The 22289-nt window shown below is 38.8% G+C and overlaps 1 protein-coding gene across 2 annotated transcripts in view; it reads left to right on the forward strand.

Annotated features, from left to right (window-relative positions):
• afap1 (actin filament associated protein 1) overlaps positions 1–22030 on the forward strand; it is an 89529-nt gene extending 67499 nt beyond the window's left edge. The window contains exons 10-18 of one of the 2 annotated variants that reach the window (XM_088015098.1): positions 3261–3472; positions 3565–3710; positions 3801–3915; positions 5341–5586; positions 8985–9105; positions 16100–16264; positions 16343–16533; positions 16613–16780; positions 18554–22030. In XM_088015098.1, coding sequence (XP_087871224.1) covers positions 3261–3472; positions 3565–3710; positions 3801–3915; positions 5341–5586; positions 8985–9105; positions 16100–16264; positions 16343–16533; positions 16613–16780; positions 18554–18580 — 1391 coding nt within the window. In that variant the 3' untranslated portion in view covers positions 18581–22030. The remainder of the gene's footprint in view (positions 1–3260; positions 3473–3564; positions 3711–3800; positions 3916–5340; positions 5587–8984; positions 9106–16099; positions 16265–16342; positions 16534–16612; positions 16781–18553) is intronic. The other variant, XM_088015097.1, reaches the window with a different exon arrangement.
• Positions 22031–22289: the final 259 nt, after the last annotated feature.

The following is a 22289-nucleotide window of genomic DNA, read 5'->3' on the forward strand; positions in this document are numbered from 1 at the left end:
TTTAGCAAGATATGTAAATCAGAGCTGGACCACCAGACATATTTTGTCTTTACAGAATTACACTATTAAAAATATAAACAAGGGCACAATGCAACCTTTTAGTGGACTGTAATCTATATAAAAAAAGAGCTGCCTGTTTGCTACACTTGCAGTGGAGATGAAGATGGTTCATTCAGGAAAGCAGAGCTGCATCAAACTTTAATGTGGAACTGCAGAGAAAATAAAAAACAAAAGCAAAAATTGAATTGTTAATGCACATCATCATGAGAAAAGCCTACTGAGTTTTGCTTAAAAAACTTTTTTTTAAATTAAAATCACACATATTTGTCTCATGAAGTGAAAAAATTATTTGCAAAACAAACTTATTTGTACTTGTCATAAATCTTTTCTTGCTATTCTAAGTTTTTGTTTGTGACTCAAAGTTTTCCTTGTGATTCTCACATGACATCGGGGGCAGGGCCTAAAATCGCAACAAAAGATTTCTGATGTGTGCAAATACAAGTTTGTTTGGCAAATAACTTTTTAAGCTCACGAGACAAAAATGAGTTATTTAATTTAAAAATAAGTTTTTTAAACAAAACTTTGTTTTTTTTAAAAAATCATTACAATTCCAAAAGTTTTGATTACAATTTTATTTTACTTAACTGAGTTTATTTATTTATTTATTTTTCATTGAATAATTGGGGTGGTGAGGGGGAATTAACTTCATACTCTGCGAACCAGACCCTAAACTTACTTAAAGTCTGGAATGAGTTTTTCCCCCTTCATTAATGACACTTTTATTACATACATTATATCTATCATGGTAGTTCAAGGTGAGTTATTTTTAATTCTAAATGAATATCCTTGTTGGACTTTTATTTAAGTGCTATTCTCCTTCACGATACATTTACCTAACGCCAGAATAAATGCAATGTACATTATGCAGCAAAGGAAATCAGAAGACATACATCTATTATGGAGATGATAAGTTTTGGACGGGCGATTTGCCCCTATTGCATAAGCGATACTGAAGAATGACTATTATCATTAAAGATACAGGGAAGAAGCTTCTTATTTATCTTGCTTTGATAGCAAAGTCGTTAGCTAGCAGCTAGCTAATAGCACAACAACAACAGCCTAATGTCGGTATGATAAAAATACTGAATCGATAGATAAGAACAGTTTTTCCTCACCTGGCTGTCTCCTCCCGCTCAGTAGTTCTTCAGAGAAAAGCAGACGCAGAGGCCTGTCAGTGTCTGTTGTATTTCATTACCTCTCTGCTTAAACCGCTGAAACAGAAACGATACGTTCAATGTTTTCCGTCATCTGACAAGTAGCAAGTCTACTCCACTTTATTCACCAAAAATATATTTTTTTAATTCACCAAAAACTGTTCTGTAATCTGGAACGTTCGCTACGTTGAGATCCGCAGTTAGCCGCTTTACCTTCAATATGGGACACAACATTTAATAGCCAAATATGGGACAATTCCCTATTTTACGGGACGGGTGGCAACCCTAATCAGGGGTGCTGAGGTATATGACTAGAATCGCCACTACCAACTATTGATTTTATAACAAGGCAAAGCCTTGGCATTATTAGTGGTTCACTTATAAATGTTTATTTACACACCAGATAGGTGATGTAGAATGTGTTCTATGTTTTAGATGATGTTACAATTTCATTTTCAGTAGCCAGTATGATACAAGTTATTTTGGAAACTACATACTTGCCAAGTTTTGTATTTGAAAATAATGGTGCTTCTGACAGAACGGGGTGACATAATTATATTATAATACAGAAATTTTACAGGAAAATACTAATACGGGAGGACGTTGGGAAAGAGAGGTAAAATATTCTAGTTTACTGGTCAACATGGGAGACTTGACTGGTATGAATTCAGTTACTTACCATGCTTTGAAAAAAGTATTCAAATTCTTACAGTTCTTTTATGTTTGATTATTTTGACACATTTTATTGGACAAAGATAACCTGAGCAAAGCTGTGTTAAATGCTCATTTCATTTATGAAGGCAAAAAACACAATCCAAACCAACCTGACCCATGCCAAACCTTAGTAGCCTATATGCCATGAGTAGTGGTGATCTTCTTCTGTTTAAATTTAAGCCACATCGGTAGAGGTTGTCGATGCAGCATTCATCAGGATATTCTACCTGTTTCAAAGTTTCACAATGGTAGCTGGCACATGTTCATCTGCTAAATTCCCTAATCAGAACATCCTACCTCTTTGAACATGGTGAAGCACTAAATTATTTAATCAAAATACCTGAAAAATACAGTATGTGGGTAGCTTATATCGGTGCATCAAGACCCTGCATCAGAAGAGCCTACCTTTTTAAAATATTTAAAATGCAGAGGTGTTTGTAAGTAGTTTGTAAGAATAAAACTGCTTCAGATAGGGGAAACAAGATTTTATTGAAATTAAATTAAGCACAGACAAATACAGATCACCGCAAAATCGTTTTTGCCCATTAATACATTATATAGCACTCTTTATCATATGCAACACAGTCAAAATGTGTCCTCCGAACTGTGCAGGTTTTGTGCTATGCTTAATATACACTAATATTACACTGTATACATACACGGCTTCAGTCCCACATAATGTCGCTACAGACATGCTCTTAGCATGGTTTATTAAAAAGAAGTATTATTAAATTAAAATATTTTAAAGTATAGGGACAGAAAAGCTCACAAAAACAACATATTTTGTCCTTATTAACGTTAACACAGAGCAATGACTTTATTGTTTACAGTTTACAGTACAGTAGTGACAACTCAGATGGCAAACTAATGCCATTTATAAATATGTTTACAGGCTGCCTGTCAGGTAAACTTAAAACATGAAGAAATACAGCAGCTTAATGAAAGCCAGATATAAAATAAATTAAAGAAAGCTTACCTTAATCTTTGACAAAATAAAAGAGACAAAACAAAACTTCCACAGGTAGGATGTATCGATAAGATATCTGGTGAGTAAGCAGTATGAGACGTAGTATGCGTATTACCACAGGGTAGGATGGATTAATGGGTAGCACAGACAGTCAGAACACCAGCCCTAGTGTATTGGAGTTTGACGCCCGTGTTACACCAATGTGGCGTGTCTACTTTGTAGCTAACGTCTTGATTTAGTGTAGTCAATTGGGATTCCTTTTTGGGATATCCTTTCTGTAGAACTGTCTACAATGTCAAGACAGGACACATGAGAAGCAAAAAAAAAAGAAATCTGTTATGCACTGCCTGTGTTTTGACTGACAGGCTATCTGAACGTGCTGTCCAATAACCGTTGGCGAGAGCGCTGGTGCCGCCTGAAAGACAACCAGCTACTCCTCCACAAAGACCGTGATGACCTGAAGAGCCACATTGCCTCACTGCCCCTTCGAGGCTGCGAGGTCAACCCTGGCCTCGACCACAAACACCCTTTCGCTTTCCGCCTCCTTCGTAATGGCCAGGAGGTGGCGGTGCTGGAGGTGAACTACTGATAGGACTCTGAAAGACACTTAGTAAAGAAGAGATGCATTGCACTCATGTATTATTACTATGTTCTCTGGTTTTTCTTGAGGCCTCCTCCTCTGAGATGATGGGGCGTTGGTTAGGGGTGTTATTGGCTGAGACTGGCTCTACCACTGACCCAGCCACTCTGCACTATGACTACATTGATGTGGAGACCACTGCCAACGTCATTCAACTGGCCAAGCAGTCCTTTTGGTGAGCAGAACAGCATTTGCTTGCTCTTTTTAGGTTTGTTGTCTCCCTCTTCATGAGCAGCCATGTAACTTTATGCTTCTATCTCTTCAGTTTCACTAGTAAACGTGCCATCTCTCCAAATCCATACCTTGACAGCCAAGTCAATGGCTATGCCTGTCCCTCTGGTATGGCTCTACACTATGATGATGTGCCTATAAATGGAATGGTAAGGACACCTGTGCACTTTTATTGCAGTGCTTTATAACATTTCTCATAATCTTGAACATTCAAGTTTTCTTCTCCCTTTGCAACAACAAACTTCATTATGTTTTACTAGAGCACAGACACATATTTGGTTATTAAATGAAAATTAATGCAGCTTTTCTTTGAAGGACTCAAAGGTTTGCTGGAGAACATTGACCAGTTTCTCCAGGATTTCGCAATTGTTTTTATGATTTTTTTTGGCAATCAGAGAGATCAATTTCTACTTTAGAAACATTTGCAAGGAATTTTGTGATATTTCTTCCTCATTAGACCCATTCCAAAATCTACAGATAGAAGAAAAAAAAATGTTTTTTCTTCTATATGACATATTGACTTTTTGGACAAAAACATTTTTTTTCTAGTTTAAAGAACTTAAATAGCTCAATTTTTGTTACGTGCCTTATTGATGATAAACTGTAATTGACATAATGTAAGGTTGATGCAACTAAGTAGTACAAGTAGTCATGTAAGCCCAATATTTTTGACTAAATCATCATTCTCCTACTTCTTCTTGCCATCTTCTTGGTTGTTTCCATTGCAGTTTTACGAAATACATCGATTTTGATGTGTCTGAAAAACCACCTTATCTTAGCGCAAAAACATTTGATCAAAAAAATGTGAGTTGTTTTTTAATTGGTGAGTTTCCATCAAGCGGATTTATTTTTGTACTCTCAAATTGCTCAATTTTATGGTTAATGGAAGCACATGTCATGTTCATCAAATATCCAGCTCAAACGTAGCTTCACCACGATACTAAAACTAGACTCTTCAACCAAATGTGATTTTAGTGTAGAGTGGACAGGGTCATTGCCAATCCCTCTCCAATCTGCAGTCAGATGTTTGTGCTAAACAATAACATCCATTCATTCGTTCAACCTCTATTTAATCTGGTAAGCGAAGAGGACATGTTCTTATTTACAATAACAACCTGGCAGGGAAGAAATGGAATTATTGAGAACAAACAACAATATTATACAGTTTTTAGGCATAAATCCACCTAGACACATGGGGCCGAATGTAAAGACTCAGATGATTAAAATAATCAGATGATTATTTGTGAAAAATGTAAAAAAAAAATTATAATGAAATCTTAAAACAAAGACTTGAAATACTTTTCATTGGAATGTAACTTTTTAGTAATAGCTGACCCATCCAGAATAGGGTAAACATTACCCATCCATTAATGGATGTCCATTAATTTGAATGGGTAATGTTAGGGGTGAGTGGATAATGTTTACCCATCAAGATAATGTTACATATTGACCTGCTGCTTGTACTAACTGTGACCTCTCCTCCTTCCTGTCATCCTTATTTTGTTGTTGTTTCTCTCTTTTGTTCTCATTCCTCTTCCTCACCTTGTTTGCTTTCTTTCCTCGTCTAACTCAAGGAACTTGAGTTGCAGTACTCCACTCCCATCACAGGGCGGGGCCAGACGAAAGAGGAGGTGCAGCAAAAGAGCACAAATCTGTATGAAAATATGCCATCACCTCAACTGGTGATGCGCTATCCCCCCAAAGCTTCCTCTGCTCCCACTTCCTTCTCCTCCTCTTCTGCTGCTCGCTATAAATCTTCTGTTTCTAAAATCTCCGCTCGATTCCTCACTGCTGACCATAAACCTTTGGACTCCACTCAGGTGACTAACATTCTGCTGCTTAACTAATAAACTTATCATACAAACTCTTCTACATTTATTCCTTTTTTAATCCTCACTAATCTACTCCTCACCAATGACTTCGTTCTTGCATTCCTTCCACTATATTTTCTGTTTCCCTCAGATCATCTCATAGATAATTTGCTTTTCACATTGTTTGCTAATGTAAACTATGTTTTATGGTTGTGTGATTATCTTTTCCTTTAATATTTTTTACATTACGAGCCTCCTTCTGCAACCATATATGGCACCACAAAGGCTATTATGGAGCTCTACCTCTTAGCCACAACCCTTTGATGTGTGGGCTGTGTAGTGCCGCCAGTAACTGTAACAGTGACCATAGACCACAAAGTGTTGCTCTGTTGAATAATGAAGGCTGTAGAGGTGGACAAAGGTTTTTATTTCAGAAGGATTCACCTATTTTACTACATTTGCAATATACTATTATTCAAAGTATGAACCAAATATTAATTAGCTTATACAATAATAACTAAAATCATGCAAAATCATAATTCATGGAATAACTAAGCATCCTAAATATTTGGATAATGTAGGTTACACGAAAGATCTCAGTCAACCAGTCAGCTGACAAACCAGTACAGTGTTCCAGTTCCCTTGACTGTGAGACACTGTTGTTCTGGTTTTATTGTCCACTTATGTAAAGTTGTGGTTAATTTTAACTCCAATTAGTTGCAATTTACAGCAACAATGTTCTTAATAAAAGGCTTCGATCATTTCATTTTTACTCATTGTACTGAGGTGGCGGATGCTGTGAAGCACAGCATGAGCGTGAAGAACAGAGAGAATCTACTCTGTGTTGTGAGTTTATGGAAGATGAAGCCCTGAAAGAAGATTTTTATTACTTTTTTTTCTCGGTATTAAACACATGTAAATCAAGATATATAATTAATTTTAGAAATGGTTTTAGATGAACATTTAAAAGTTTTATGAACATTTTTACAGGTATAAAGTATCAACTGTGGGACTTTTTAAATTATTGAACTGTGGTACTTCTGGCTTTCTATACATCCTGTCGTCCAATATTTTAGGTAGCTGAGTTATAATTGCATTTTTCATCCATCCATTTTCTATACGCCCTTGTCCCTTAATGGGGTCGGGAGGGTTGCTGGTGCCCATCTCCAGCTAACGTTCCGGGCAAGAGGCGGGGTCACCCTGGACACCTGTCCAGTCTGTCACAGGGCAACACAGAGACAGACAGGACAAACAACCATGCACACACACCCACACACACCCACACGCACGCACACACACATACACACCCCTAGGGAGAATTTAGATAAACCAATTAACCTGACTGTGGGAGGAAACCGGAGTACCCGGAGAGAACCCACCATGCACAGGGAGAACATGCAAACTCCATGCAGAAAGACCCCTGGCCGGGAATCGAAATCGGAACCTTCTTGCTGCAAGGCAACAGCTCTACCAACTGGCCACTGTACCACTCCAACCTCTGTGCATTTTTAAATTCACAGTATGTACGAGTCAAGCAAGTGGTGTGGCTTTTGATATGTCTTTTGGTGCAGTACTCTCCAAAACGTGTTTATGAAAGGTGGTACACGAAAACCTGTCCAGTTTGAGTACAAAAAGATGAAAATTAGATGGAAATCGTAAGGTCCTCTTTCAAAGAACCACTTTTGCTCAAAGTGCTCTGTCCGTGAGAAGATCTGCAGTTTGAAACTCACTTCCTGTTGATTTAAAGTCCATGACCAGTTTTAGTACATTCAGAAAACAAACAAAACTCTGGTTATGTCAAAAACAGAACTTTACCCATATATAATGTTTTATGTTTCACTGTTTGTTTGTATATGTTGTCAACATTATTTTGTGCTATTTTAAATGATTATCACTTAAATTTTTTAGAGGTACTGTTTAAAAGCCCATCTAGGAACAAGTGCTGCGAATTAACTGTTGCTATTGCACTATGACGCAAAAAGGAACTGCTGTTTTGCTCAGTTTGTGTCGATGTGTGTCTGTCCCTATCAAATAAACTTAATAATAAAAAAAACATCAGGGCTGTGCTGTGGTGGCGCAGGGGCTAAACACAACCCACATATGGAGGCCTTAGTCCTCGATGCAGCTGTTGCAGGTTTGATTCCCGGCCTTGGCGACCTTTGCTGCATGTCTTCCCCCTTCTCTCATTACCCACTTTCCTGTCAATTAACTATTGACAGGAAATAGTCAATAGTTAATTGACTATTTAACTAGTCAATTAAGTATTGACTAGTTAAATAGTCAATAGTTGGCCACCAGAGCCAAAAAAAAATCTTAAAAAATAAAAAAACATCAGTGGTACACAACCAGGTGTCACAACAGTGCGGAAGGCCAACATCCAGAGGGGCGATGGTGCATTTGGCGCACACACCCTCACGCCTATTTTAATGTGTCACCAATAAAACTAGCTTAACTTGCGTGCCATGTTTTCTCGACACAGATCGCACTCACCAGAAAAATAAATAGCAAATCAGTAGCATCTTGCCTATCATCCTGTCACCAATTCTTTTCAATTAAAGTTGCCAAAATGTTGCTACACAAAATATTTAAATGGAATGAATGCTTTTTTGGTGCAAATGCAACAAAGCCAGTCAACTGCATCTTTATTAGCCTAATCTGTGAACACAACTGGGCAAAAACCTGAGAACATCCTAGTGCAATGTACCAATCCAATCCAGCTTTATTTCATCCATCCATCCATTTTCTTACACCCTTGTCCCTCAGTGAGGTTGGGAGGGGTGCTGGTGCCTCTCCAGCAAACATTTCAGGCGAGAGGCTGGACAGGTCACCAGTTTGTCGCAGGGCAACACAGAGACAGATAGGACACACAACCATGCACACACACACACTCACTGAGGAGAATTTAGAGAAACCAATTTAACCATGCAGAAAGACCTGGGGCCAGGAAACGAACCTAGGACCTTCTTGCTGCAAGGCAACAGTGCTACCAACCGCGCCACGGTGCAGCCCTCCAGCTTTATTTAAGCAAAAATATATTATCATGCCTGCCATGTAATAAAAGACTAATAAAATATTAACATCTTATCATGTCAAAAGCCAAGCCAAAGAAATTAGTTTCAAGAAGGGATTTAAAATTGTACAATGGTGTAGCCTGTCTGATGCACCAGTGCCATCAGTAAAAAAAAACTGTCCCTCAACATGATGCTAACACCACTGTGCTTGGCACATGATATGTCAGTTATAATTACAGATGATTTAGATTCGTTGAGTTCAGTATTAATCTTTGACTCTACTTTATTGCACTGTTCATACTTGATGTCTGACAAAAATCCCAAAGAGGGCTTTGTGTTTCAATATTATAATTGCCATTTAAAAAGCTTCCCTTGTCCTTTTCCTGTTTGCTACAGTTCAAGGGAAAGAAGGGAGCGAGTATCAATGGAGTGGCTTCCAAACAGAAGGTTGAGCCAAAGAGTCAGGCCAAGAAGAATGGAGTCAGTGGGATGCCATCTGTGAAACGCAACAACTCCAGTAAGTGTTGGGATCACAGTAGCATCTCTGAATTTTCCTGTGGAGCATAAGGAACTCATGTTTTTTGTGTGTCTGGCTCCGTTGATCAGTCTCTCCAGTTTTTTGTGGAAATTTATGCAAAATCAAAAGTATCCCTATTTTGCACTAATGAAAAGCAGAGGATTAAGGACACTAAAAACAGAAGAATAAAAGAATTCTGACTTTAATCTCAGAATTTGTATTCTTTCTCCATCTATGTCAAAATCAAAATAAACAAGTCAAGTATTTTGTTAGCCTATGAAAATAGTCATATTACTGTTTCTTCCTTGGATTTGTAAACCTGGACTTTATACACACGAAAGTATGTCCAAAATTTATTTGGTAGAATTTAATTTTAGGACTAGATTTGCCTGATGGTGCTTACACAATTTAAATCAATCAATCAATCAATCAAATTTTATTTGTATAGCACATTTCAGCAGCAAGGCATTTCAAAGTGCTTTACATAATTAAAATGCAAACAGCATGTGACATTGAATAAACAGTGAGAAAAAGAGATTTTGAAAAAGATTTAAAAAAAGATAAAAACATTAAGACCCTCACCCCTTTTAGGATTTCACGTCGTTTAACTGGGGCTCTAACCCTCTGGGACTTTTGTCAAAAACACCGTTTGACAAGGACTCCAACCTCTAGGATTTTAGTTGAAACGCCATCAACTGGGACTCTAAACCCCGTAGGACATTAGTTAAACGTCATTTAACTGGGACGTTTTCCGGGGGGCTTTACATCATTAAAACGTAGACAGTGAGAAAGAGAAATAAAAAGAAATTAATAATAGATAAAAAGTAAAGATAAAAACATTAAAAACATCGAAGACATCAAAACCCGCACTCTAATCCTAATTTAGCCATAAGCAACTCTAAACAGGGTTTTAAGTTGAGATTTAAAGGCTCTCAGTGTTTCTGCTGTTTTACAGTTTTCTGGAAGTTTATTCCAAATTTGTGGTGCATAGAAACTGAATGCTGCTTCTCCTCGTTTGGTTCTGGTTCTGGGGATGCAGAACAGAACCAGAACCAGAAGATCTGAGGGGTCTAGACGGTTGGTACAGCAATAACAGATCTTTAATGTATTGTGGTGCTTAACCTTTCAGTGATTTATAAACTAACAGTATTTTAAAGTCTATTCTTTGAGCTACAGGGAGCCAGTGTAGGGACTTTAGAACTGGTGTTATGTGCTCTATCTTCCTGGTTTTAGTGAGAACGCGAGCAGCAGCTTCTGGATTAGCTGCAGCTGTTTGATTGATTTATTAGTCAGACCTGTGAAGACGCTGTTGCAGTAATCAATGCGGCTAAAGATAAACGCATGGATGAGTTTCTCTAGATCTCGCTGAGACATCAGTCCTCTAATCCTGGAGATGTTCTTCAGGTGATAGAAGGCCGACTTTGTGACTGTCTTAATGTGGCTCTGGAGGTTCAGGTCAGAGTCCATCACTACTCCCAGGTTTCGGGCTGATCGCTGGTTTTCAGTTGTAATAACTGAAGCTGTGCATTGATTCTAGATCGCTCCTCTTTAGGTCCAAAGATGATAACTTCAGTTTTGTTTCTGTTCAGCTGGAGAAAGTTTTGACACATCAACACATTTATCTGTTCTAAGCATCTGTTCAGTGATTGGATGGGTTCAGAGTCACCTGGTGACATCGTGATGTAGAGCTGTGTATCATCCGCGTAGTTATGGTGGCTGATCTTATTTCCTGTTATAACCTGAGCCAGTGGGAGCATATAAATATTGAAAAGAAGGGGTCCTAGGATTGAACCTTGGGGTACACCACATGTGACCTTTGACCTCTCTGATGAGAAGTTTCCGACTCTCCAGTCGATTCAGTAAAATGTCGTGGTCAACAGTGTCGAAAGCTGCACTGAGGTCCAACAGAACCAGCACTGTGGTTCTCCCACAGTCTGTATTTACATGGATGTCATTGAACACTTTTACAAGGGCCGTCTCCGTGCTGTGGTGAGCACGAAAGCCAGACTGGAAGGAGTCAAAGCGATTCATTATTGTTAGGAAGTTAATTAATTGTTTAAAAACTGCTTTTTCAATAATTTTGCTGATGAATTGGAGGTTGGAGATTGGCCTGTAATTCTGCAGTAGTGATTTGTCCAGATTGTTCTTTTTTATCAGTGGTTTGATAACTGCTGTTTTCAAAGCCTGGGGGAAAACACCTGAAGACAGCTATGAGTTTACTATTTGGATCAGTTCATTAGCAATGACGGGCAGGACTTTCTTAAAGAAATGTGTGGATAGGACATCCAGACAGCAGGAACTGGAGCTTAATTGACTTATAATTTCCTCTAGGGTTTTATAATTAAGTAGTTGAAATTGGGTCATTTTTCCTGCATTTGTTTTGTTTGGGCACAGCATTGGTACTGGCTTTGGAGTGGAGGTGCAGATTAATCCTCTGATCTTTTGAATTTTCTCTGAAAAGAAACCGGAAAACTTGTTGCAGGCAGCATTAGATTGAAGTTCAGGTGGTAACGTCATAGGAGGGTTTGTGAGCCTGTCAACAGTAGCAAATAGAGCTCGAGCGTTGTTAATGTTTTTGTTTATGACATCTGCAAAGAAAGCCTCTCTTGCATGTTTTAGTGTTGTGTGATAGTTACGTAGTCTTTCTTTATAGATGTCATAATAAACGTGAAGTTGAGTTTTACGCCATTTCCGTTCGGCCCTACGGCAGAGTTGTCTTGCAGCTTGAACTGTTTGTGCATTTCTCCGTGGAGATTTCTTCCTACCAGACACAACCTTCACTTTAATGGGGGGAATGTAATCAATGATATCTGAAAGTTTGCACTGAAAATCATCTACCAACTTATCTACGTCATTATAACTTAAGGGTGAGGAAGCAGAGTAGATTTGATTAAATGTTTCTGCTGTGTTTTCTGTGAAAGTACGTTTTGTGATAGTAGCTGTTTGTCCAAGTGGGTTAATGGATAAAGAACATTCAAAGATAACAGCAAAGTGATCCAACAGGCGACATCAGTTACAGAGACACTGGAAATATTCACACCCTTACTGACAACCAGATCCAGTGTGTGTCCATGAGTGTGTGTTGCTTGTTTGACATGTTGTGTTAAAACAAAACTCTCTAATATATTAAACAGCTTTTTTGCCCCTCAGTCTTGGGGGTTGTCAACATGAATGTTGAAATCACCGACAATTATTGAACAATCATAATCAATACATATGAGAGATAGAAGCTCATTCAAGTCCGTAAAGAAATTTTCCACATATGTTGGGGTGTATAGAGTTAGTGTCAAAGTTCGTTTGTGGCCTTTTACCTCAATTCCAAGATATTCAAAAGACATAAAATTACCCAGAGAGATTTTACTACAGTTCATGGTATTATTAAATATTGAAGCCACGCCTCCTCCTTTTTTATGTTTTCTATTCTCACTTAAAAAATTGTACGTAGGAGGCGCTGATTCAACTAGTATGATTGCTTCTTTATTGTCATTCAGCCATGTTTCTATCAGAAATAAAACATCAATATTATGCTCGGTGATGAAATCATTAATTAATAGAGGTTTAGCACAGAGAGATCTGGTGTTTAAAAGAGCCAGTTTAAGTGACTTGGAGGCTGAAAGTTCTTCAGTCTGAGGTTTGAATTAAGACCGCTGCTTTTTGTATTTCTGTTTTTTATAACTTTTCTTGTAGCGATCCGGACAGGTAATATCCTGCTATGCAAAGTCGGGGGGCCAGACACATTCTGCAGGATGACGGGTGTAACGATAATATCTGGACCCCGGTCTCAGACCTCAGAAACGCAGAGTGCTGGATCCTCAGGGAGGTCAGAGGCAGGTGGCTTAGATGAAGTGAGGTCTGCTATGTTAGCGCTAAGGAGAGTTGTGCCGAGGTGAACCTGTTGATCCATACTATCCTGCTGAGAGGAGGAGGAGTCCGTCCGTCTTCCTCTCTGACCCGGATCCTCCACCAGCATCTTCAGGCGGCTCAGGTGCAGCCCGACTCTCTTTAGTGATTGACTTCCTGAGAGACTGTTCTTGTGAGTGAGTGTAGGAGCAGAGAGGGAGGGGGGAAAGATTAGGGAAGGGGGAATGAGGAGGGAAACCAGTTGCTCTGTTACCAGTCAATGTTTTATCAGTGTGTTTTGGGACATTTGGGTCCTGATAAGCGGAGGCTTCCATCCTAGTCAGACATCCTTGAGCCTGTTCTTCTGAAGCGATGGTCACATTGTTGTTCTTGTTGACAAAATGAAAAATGTAATTCTATTTCTGAGAAAAAAGTCAGAATTCCTTTTTTTCAGTGGCTATAATCCTCTTTACTAATGCATAATTCTGAATTTATAGCAAATTTTCCACAAAAATTGTTAAAAACATTGACTTTAAGTGACTAACTCCCACATGAAGGTAGCTGTATTTATTACTTTTACTACTCTGCTGCTTCAGCCTTACTTGCTGTCAAGGTATCGATATAGCCAGAAAGAAAAATTGAGCTATTTAAGTTCTTTAAAGAATACAAATATTTGTGTGTGTCCCATCTACCTGCTTGTTATGTTTCTATCACTTTTTTTGTTCTCTACATAGAATTTTGAAGAAATTTAAGGACAAAAAATGTTGCAAAGTTCCTTGCAAATATTTCTAATGGAGCAACACAAAATCAAGCATATCGATCACAAAAAATCATTAAAAAAAACATCTTGAAATCCTGGATGGACTGACTAGCAGAGCAATTTTTAAAACTCACAAAAAGTTATCCCAACATGTGTGATGGACTCCAGGAAGATTTGAGTCTAGGATAGAAACTGAAAGATGGGAAGGAGGGTTCCAAGGTTTTGGTGTTCAATGTGTGATTGAGAATGTTTGTAACCTCTCCTGTAACTCTGCAGAATGTACTTAAAGTAACTCTTCAATTTCCCCTCCAAATAAATGATTTGAGAACACCAGCCTTCTTTCTGAACTTAGTTCTCCGGTTGCCATCACTCAGGTTTACAGGAATGCGGGGCTTAGCTTTACTAATTAAATTTACTAAATAAGGAAGATTGATGAGAGCAGTGTTGTGGTCAAGACCAAATAACCCGAGACCAAGACAAGACCAAGACCAGAGCATATTGAGACTGAGCCAAGACCAAGACTTTTAGGGTCTGAGACCAAGTCGAGACCAAGACCGTGGGAAGTCGAGACCAAAACCAGCGCCCCACGCTACAGGACACGTTAAAATGGTGAAATATGATCAAAATTGCTTCTCAAATTGATCTGGAAGATCCATATTCCCATAAAAACACCTAGATATTAAATATTTAATACATTTTACCAATATTCCATCTTTGTACTACAATCCGTGGTGGTCTCGTGCCATCCCTAAAAAGATAACGCCCTGGGCATTTGTCCATATTGCTCATGTCAGAAACCATCACTGTCTGCACCATTAAACATAGCAATTGAGGGAATGCCCTGACGGTAAATAATGCTCAACTATGAACACTGACCAAGGAGCAACAAGCAAGAAGTAACCAAGTACAAGGCGCTCACCATGACTGTTCTCATCATCTCTCCTGCTACATGAAGCCAGGTAGTCTGACACCATGGTACACATTACAGCTGCCACTTTGAACAAAGTCAATCATAGAGCAATGTGCATGCTCTGTGTGCTCTTTCGTTCTTGTGTTTTATTTATTTAATTAAAAAATATCTATGTACATAATTACATAAAATAATGATAGCTACTGCAGTGTACGCAGAGCATTACAAGAACAAAGAACGGCTCTCAGTGACACTCCAGTCCTATTTTCTAAGTAAAGAGCCGTTCAGAAGAATCGTACTGTTCCTGAATGTCACATCTGTCATGATCTGTGTTTCTGTGTAGTTATTGTAAGGTTTTTCTGTGTTCAGTTTCTGTCCTGTGAGTCTCTGTCTCTGCGTCTTCCCCTGTTGATTGATCCCAGCTGTGTCTCGTTCCTTGATCACCCTCCCAGTGTATTTAAACCCACCTGCTGTCTTTGTCTCTTGTCAGGTCCTTGTTGTATGTAGCTTGTTGTCAGTAGTTCTCAGTCGAACTGTATAGTCCTGAGGCTACTTTGCTCCATGTTCAGTCTTTGTCAGTTGCTACCGGTATTTAGCTGTGTGCTTTTGTCTCTGCCGTGCTGCCTGATCTGGATTGTTTTTGAGCCACTTTCCTCATTAAATTCATCATCATCTTCATCAGTACCTGGTTCTCTACGTTCATTCTCACCACCGCAAACTACAACTCATGACAACATCACTATATTGCAGACTTTTGGACACATTGTTCTCCCATATATGCGACAAGTCAGTCAACACCTCCGCACAATAATTAAGTGCAGTGAGTGAGAACTTTTTTCATCACAAATGCTTATGTGTTTCTGTACAGCTAGCTTTGCTAACTTCACGTCAACGGAGCTTTCCTTTCTTTAAGCTTCTTTTCTAAGTGACAAAACAAGTTAGACATAGTCCCCACTGTCTGTGAAAGCGAAGCGCTGCTGAGTTATCTGTGGCCATCGGATTTCTGATGATTTATGCAGCGCTATTCTATTACTGATGATTACATAGACATCTTCTGCTGCTCAGAGGAAACCACTGTGCAAGTCTCAGAGCGCCATGTGCGAGTGAAAGATGGGGAGGGGAGGGGAGAGTAACAGAAACACTTAATTGCTTGGATTTTAATCGGTGCATTTTGCATCCACTGAAAACAAAGATGTTAACAAATAAACTGGACAGTATGCTGTACGTTTAGTGATATTTTCACAGTTGTGGTCTTGACTGGTCTTGAAATAAAATGCCGAGACCTCAGCACCCGAGACCGAGACCGAGACCAAATGTGGTCGAGTCTGAGACAAGACTGAGAACATCACAAAATGGTCTCGAGACCGGTCTCGCGTACTCCAACACTGGCTAAGGGTGCACTGGGTTGCCATGTCGCTGACATCATGCAGTCTTCTCACTGTCTCCTTTATTAGATGCTTTAATAGCCAGTCTTTGTTGTGCAGATGCAGAGCAGTGCAAGTATGGCAAGAACCGTGTCGAGGCAGATGCCAAGAGGCTGCAGGCCAAAGAGGAGGAGCTTATGAAAAAGAAACAGGAGATCAGGAACCATCTGAACCAGTTGAAGAAGGAGAGGAGAGACCTGCGGACTGTTGTGGAGGGTGCTGCAGGTAGGAAATCAGCCAAGAAGAAGCCTCATTTTAGCTGGATTTTCCAAAACTAGTAATTATTTTTCCCGGAAACTCCAGGCAAACGTTCACAGGCATCTCTGCTGGAGCGCTTGAAGAAGGTGGAAGACGAGTGCAAGCTGAAGGAGGAAGAGAGAGTGAACGTGGAGCTGGAGGCAACTGAGGTCAAGGAGAGTCTGAAGAAAGCCCTGAGTGGAGGAGTGACCCTGGGTCTCACTATTGAACCCAAAGCTGCCTCCTCAGACCTGCAGGTTGGAACTCCACCTCTGTTTCCTCACCTACGGTTGGCCAAGGTGGCAGCCTAATTTTCTGTTTTTCTCCCCTTAACAGTCTCCAGCCATGCTGCGGAAAACACAGGAGTCCTCTCCCTTCTCCAGCTGCGACACCAGCGACACAGAGTCCTGTACACTGCCAGTCAACAGCGCATCGTTACTGCGCCGGCAGCAAAGTAGCCAGAAGCCATCGACAGTCAGAGGACATGTGCTGAGGAAGGCCAAGGTCAGAGTTCACTCTGCTGACTCATGTCACTGCTCATCTTACTGTACCTCCAGCGGTAATTTGAGGATATAGTTTTCCCTCAAACTATTTGGTTTGAGGAAAAATAATGGAATAAGCACCATAAAGTAACCTGAAGTACTTAAAATTCTCCACTTTACAGACCTGTCCATGACACCAGAAATGCTATTTGTAACAATGGGCCAAAAGAAATAATTAACCAAGCTAATTACATCATGTTATTATTTATTTCTACTTTCACTTATATATAATGCACGCACACGCACATGCATGCACACGCATGCACATGCACGCATACACGCATGTGCGCACACACATATATAGATTCAGACTATATAGACACATTGTCCACATAGACATAAAATAGAACAGACATGATACATAACACAAAAAGATTTTCATATCAGTGTTTCCACAAAGACGACTGGTGTTGTAGTGCACAGACAGAAGGACATGACAACATTACAAAAAAACTATTCTTGGAGCTGCACAAACAACACAAACTTGTATAACAAATTTCTCAAGAGTGCCTGGAAAGTCCTGATGTGCGTTACAAAATGTCTCACTTGTACTACTGAACCTGGGTTTCTTAAGCAGAATTCTCATGGAGTCATAAGCAACTTTAAACTTCTGCTTGCTATTGCTTTTTTAAATTTCCACCACAAAGGGACTGTGTACAGGGACATACGGTAAGCTTTGATTAAATTTAACTTTATCTCATCTGTGCACATATGAACTTTGCCCACCAGAGCAAAGGAGTATATAATAATCCTCTTATTATATATTGGATTATATAATCCAGTATACAATGCTGGGGTATATAATAAGTGATACTGTTGATATACATCGTCATCATCACAAAGCTGGTCTATGACGTAATAATGCAGATATTTGTTTTTACAAACATTAACTTTTTCCCAGACAGACAAAAAATCTGCACACCTTGATCGGACTTTCCACTGGGCTTTAGAACAAAACTGAATTAGAGAAATAACTAAATGCCCAAATTCAGAACAAAACAGTTTGACTTCAGACACCACATGATGTCCATTAGTACATTAATGATACCCAAGATAATAAAGCCCTCAAACATTTGAAGCAGTTAAAAGCCAAAAACAGAGTTGGAATTTCCAAGCTTTTCAGTTTTCTCTGGACCTGCAGGTTGGATCTTCAATTGTACCTTTGCATCAGAGTTATTCTGCTGAATTCTACTTTTCAGCAGAATTCAGCCATGCCAAAAGCATGGCTGAACGTCGTATGGCTGCATACACTTTATGGGCCGAGTCATGAAGACGCCTGTCTTTGCCAACCTCTGCTAGGCGGAGCTCTTGCTCATCCACCATATTTTTCCACATGAAACTATAGGCACCGTTACAAAATGTCAGACAGGCCTCGCAGAAGTGTCAACCATAGATCAGGCTTTTAACAAGAAACAATTAACATCAGTCGCCATCTATGTATTTAGTTTTTTTTCACCATTATCCATCAATCTGTGAAGGTCTATCCTATATAATCCTAGTAAATACAACTGAAGTTTTTGGTTTTAATTTGATTCAATGTGGAAATAGTACAAGGGTCATAAATACACTGATCAAGTAAAACTAACATGGGAGATTGATTATCTTGTAACTGGTCAGGACTGTATAAAAGTATAGAATCTGGTTTTTTTTTGTTCTTCACAGATACTAGACTGAAACTCAAACACATACAAAACAATGCTTCCAAGTTGTTATAGAGTGTGCTTTTGTTTCACAGGAATGGGAGCAGAAGAGCGGCTCATAAACCACTGAAGTCTTCACATCAACCCTGCTTCCACTCCTTTCTGCTGCAGAAATTGTGTATATATTTATTTAAGACTGCTCATACAGACAGAGTGTGTGCCCAATAAGACACAGGGATATCATTACCACCAGCTAAACCAAGAGGCAATGTTTTATATGCCATACATATCACTACACACAGCTTTTTGGCATGATTAGTGTGCCAAGTGATCCAATCAAAAGCAGCCACATTTCTTACTAAAAAAATTCTGATGCCGTTTTAAAGAAACAAAACTAAGTATTTATTTGTATATTTTAAAGGAAATACTGACTTTCCCTTTTTTTATTTATGCTGATTATTTTAAAGGGGTTTTTTGTTGTTTTTTTTAGAATTTGTGACTCTTGACAAGCACATTTTTTGCATTCGTGGAGCTGTGTCAATCAGGGTCACAACAGAAGAACACTCGAGATAACAATGAAACTTCCTTAGAGAAAAAACGAAGCTGAATAACTTCTTGCTGTTACAACACTAAAGATTGGAAGACCTTTGACTGGAGGTGCATTTCTGTTAGTTTTACAACACGGACGGGGCAAAAAATTTGGTAAAAAGCAGAATAGGATCTTGGGTTCACTTACTTTTCTTCAACAATTTCAAAACAACTCTGCCTCAATTTTGAGTAAACTTGAAAAAGCTAGCATGTCTAGAAAAGGCAGAAGTGGTGTGCAATGATGGAGAAATAGTTTTACAAGCACTTATCACAGCATCCAACAGTAGCTGCATTTCTATTATCCAGGAAATTGCGTAAACTGTAATTATGAAAATAAATATACTTAATGGAAGCACGCAGAGTTTGAAAAAGCTCATGTTTTTCAATAGTTTTTGTTTTACGGTAAGATGGTTTATTGGCTGTGTTGAAATAGTTGTATCTTGCAGAACTGCAATGGAAAACTTTTGTTGTATTATATGAGTCAATTTATCAACAGCCACTGGCAAAAACAACACCAAAATGACAGGAAGTAGTAGGAGGATCCATCCATCTATTTTCTGTACACTCTTGTCCCTTAGTGGGGTCGGGAGTTTAGTAGGAGGATGATAGTCTTTTTTTTTTTTTTTTTTTGGACAATGTTCAGCTGATTTCACCAGAGCTCTCACAGCATCACACAGTTCATAAATACTTGTGTGTCATTCAAATGTGTTGAATCCATAGCTCTTCTGTGAAGTTGCCAAGTACAATTTCCCAAAATTGCTGCAGACATAGCTGTTCCCAGGTGTGAGGAGTTTGTCACTCCGATGACTGAATAAGATACTCTGATGGCTGATAGACGAGTGCTAGCACCATGTCTGAAATATGAATATATCTTATGTTGTTGTATACATCTGTCACTGCCGTGATTTTTTTATGATTTATCGTGTGAACAAGCTTATTCACTTGTGATTTTAATTTCATTTCTTGTTTAATGGGAACATTGCAATTGAGAAATTATTAGCAGAATATGGATAAAGATTTGGTACATTTGTAATGGAAATGGAACTAGTCAATGTGATGCTAAAAGACATGCATGCTTGAAAAAATATAAACATTTGCAGGTTTGAAGTTTGAGCTATAAACATTTCTGCAAGCTTGCATTGCTAGCAATAAAATGTATAAACATTTGAGAAAAACAAGAGGCCAACTAGAAGTAATCACCGGCACTACTTCTTTTCTCAGTTTTTCAAGGAGTCCTTGAGCTGTTCTCCCATACACTTTACATATAACTGGTATGTTTTTTATGCAGAGATCAATGTCTTTAGCTACTTAACTATGTCTGTTTGGGTTACTTCTTCTAATTTGTCTAATTTGATACAAGTACCCCTTGGAAGTCAACAACTATCACTGATAGAACTATTGTTGTAAATGTAATATTAGCAGCATGCAACATAATTCAGTAGGGCTCACATCCATGTGGTCAGATGCTAAAATGATATGGACTCTCCAGTAACTGCCTGTAATGCCACCACTAATGCTCTTTGGTAGCTATTCTTCATGGACCAGCCTTTTACAAGCTGATGAATTCCTAATATATGTTTAATGGGAAAGATTCCATCTCAGTTTTTTACTATTTGTTTTGACCAAACTTGGTTTTTTGATGAGATTGTATTCTAGGGAGGCTGGGCTACATGGAGTGGTCAAAAGGTTAATTCATTGTGTTATTTATCAAAAACATTGAAAATAACTTCTTTACCTGAAATAGCCCAGAGATATGGTAAATCCACAATGGTCAGGTGGATCCAGGTGGAAAAGCAGTCGGTAAATCCATGTTTAATGTTGAGTAGAACAGAGTCTGAATTCAATCCAGACCAAAACAGATCCTTAGTTATCTGCTTCAGGAGAAGCTTTCACATGATTCATTTTTATCAGCTTTTATTCACATAAATACTAAGCCTTCTAAGAGAAACTCTGCTTCCTTGATGTTATGTGTTGATGGATGGCAGCCATGTTGCATGTGTCAGAGCTGGAAGAATCAAACAGATCTGCTTTCAGATCTGAAAACTGGTCAGATTTCCCCCTGTTCACCATGTGTCCAGATTTCTATGAGCCATATCCCACAGCAGCAGCACACAGAGTCAAACATGAACTGATTTCCATCCTCACTATGTTGCATTCATAATGACCTATGTCAGACTGAAATGGTGAATTTGCTGATACCGACTTTACTGCCTCTCATGTACAATGTTGTAGTGAAACTTCGGTTGGGGCATCCACACAGTTCAGCTCTACAAAAATACACAAGAAAATAGTGTTTTTTTTCCAAGTACATGGTTCCTTCAAATTGTGTGTTTTGCATAACAAATGGTTTGTTCTAAAGATATTGATAAGCGAGTCATCAAAGGTCTGGCAGGCACCCTAAAATACTCTAGTAAAACAGAAATGGTCTCAGTGGTTTCCAAATCCAAATCCAAAGGTCATCCTAAGGCTGCAGCCCCCTTTGGTAACCATAGGTAATCATAGGAGGCAGTTTCTGATTTATTTTGTTTTATTTTATTATTTTGCACTTTAATGTATTTATTAAAATATGATAGGAACACAAAATATTTTTGCAGCACAGAGTCCACAAACCACACCATTTGTGTGAGAATTAGATAACATGAAGAGACCTGATTTGACCTTTGACACTGATCCATAAAAGGTTTTTTGATGTCATTAAAATTATAGCAGCATAAGTATCTCTAACATAAAGACAGCAGCATATAGGGACTTTAATCTTCAACTATTAGGTCGGGTTCTCCAGTGGGAGCCAATGGCAATCTGTGGGGGAGGGATGATGTAGGAGGTAGATTGGAAGTGTGGGGGGTAAGTTGATGGAGTCTAGATTTATCCATCTGTGTTTTTGCAGCACCTTATGCATTTTCTTTTTTGTTGTATATCTCAGACAGTCTCCAACTCGGTGACACATGCTTGTACATAAGAGAGTAAACACCCCCTGACCATCACACATGACTTTGTGTTTTTATTCTTTATAAAACCCATACATCAACCACAGCATGACAAGAACTGGTAGTAAAGTAATCATGTTGCCCTAAATACACTTATTTAGAGCAGAGTGAGAGACTGTCACTGGGAATATTCATACCCTCTGAACTTTCCAATCATAAACTTTAACTTTGAAGGGATAAGGGACAGGACCGAAGTTAGTAGACAGAGTACTACTATGAAAGCTAAAGTCAGATTACCACAGTTCCAATAGAACCA

Source organism: Poecilia mexicana, unplaced genomic scaffold, assembly GCF_051168715.1.
Source record: "Poecilia mexicana isolate PSO_F unplaced genomic scaffold, ASM5116871v1 scaffold_18, whole genome shotgun sequence".
In the NCBI taxonomy this organism is placed as follows: domain Eukaryota; kingdom Metazoa; phylum Chordata; class Actinopteri; order Cyprinodontiformes; family Poeciliidae; genus Poecilia; species Poecilia mexicana.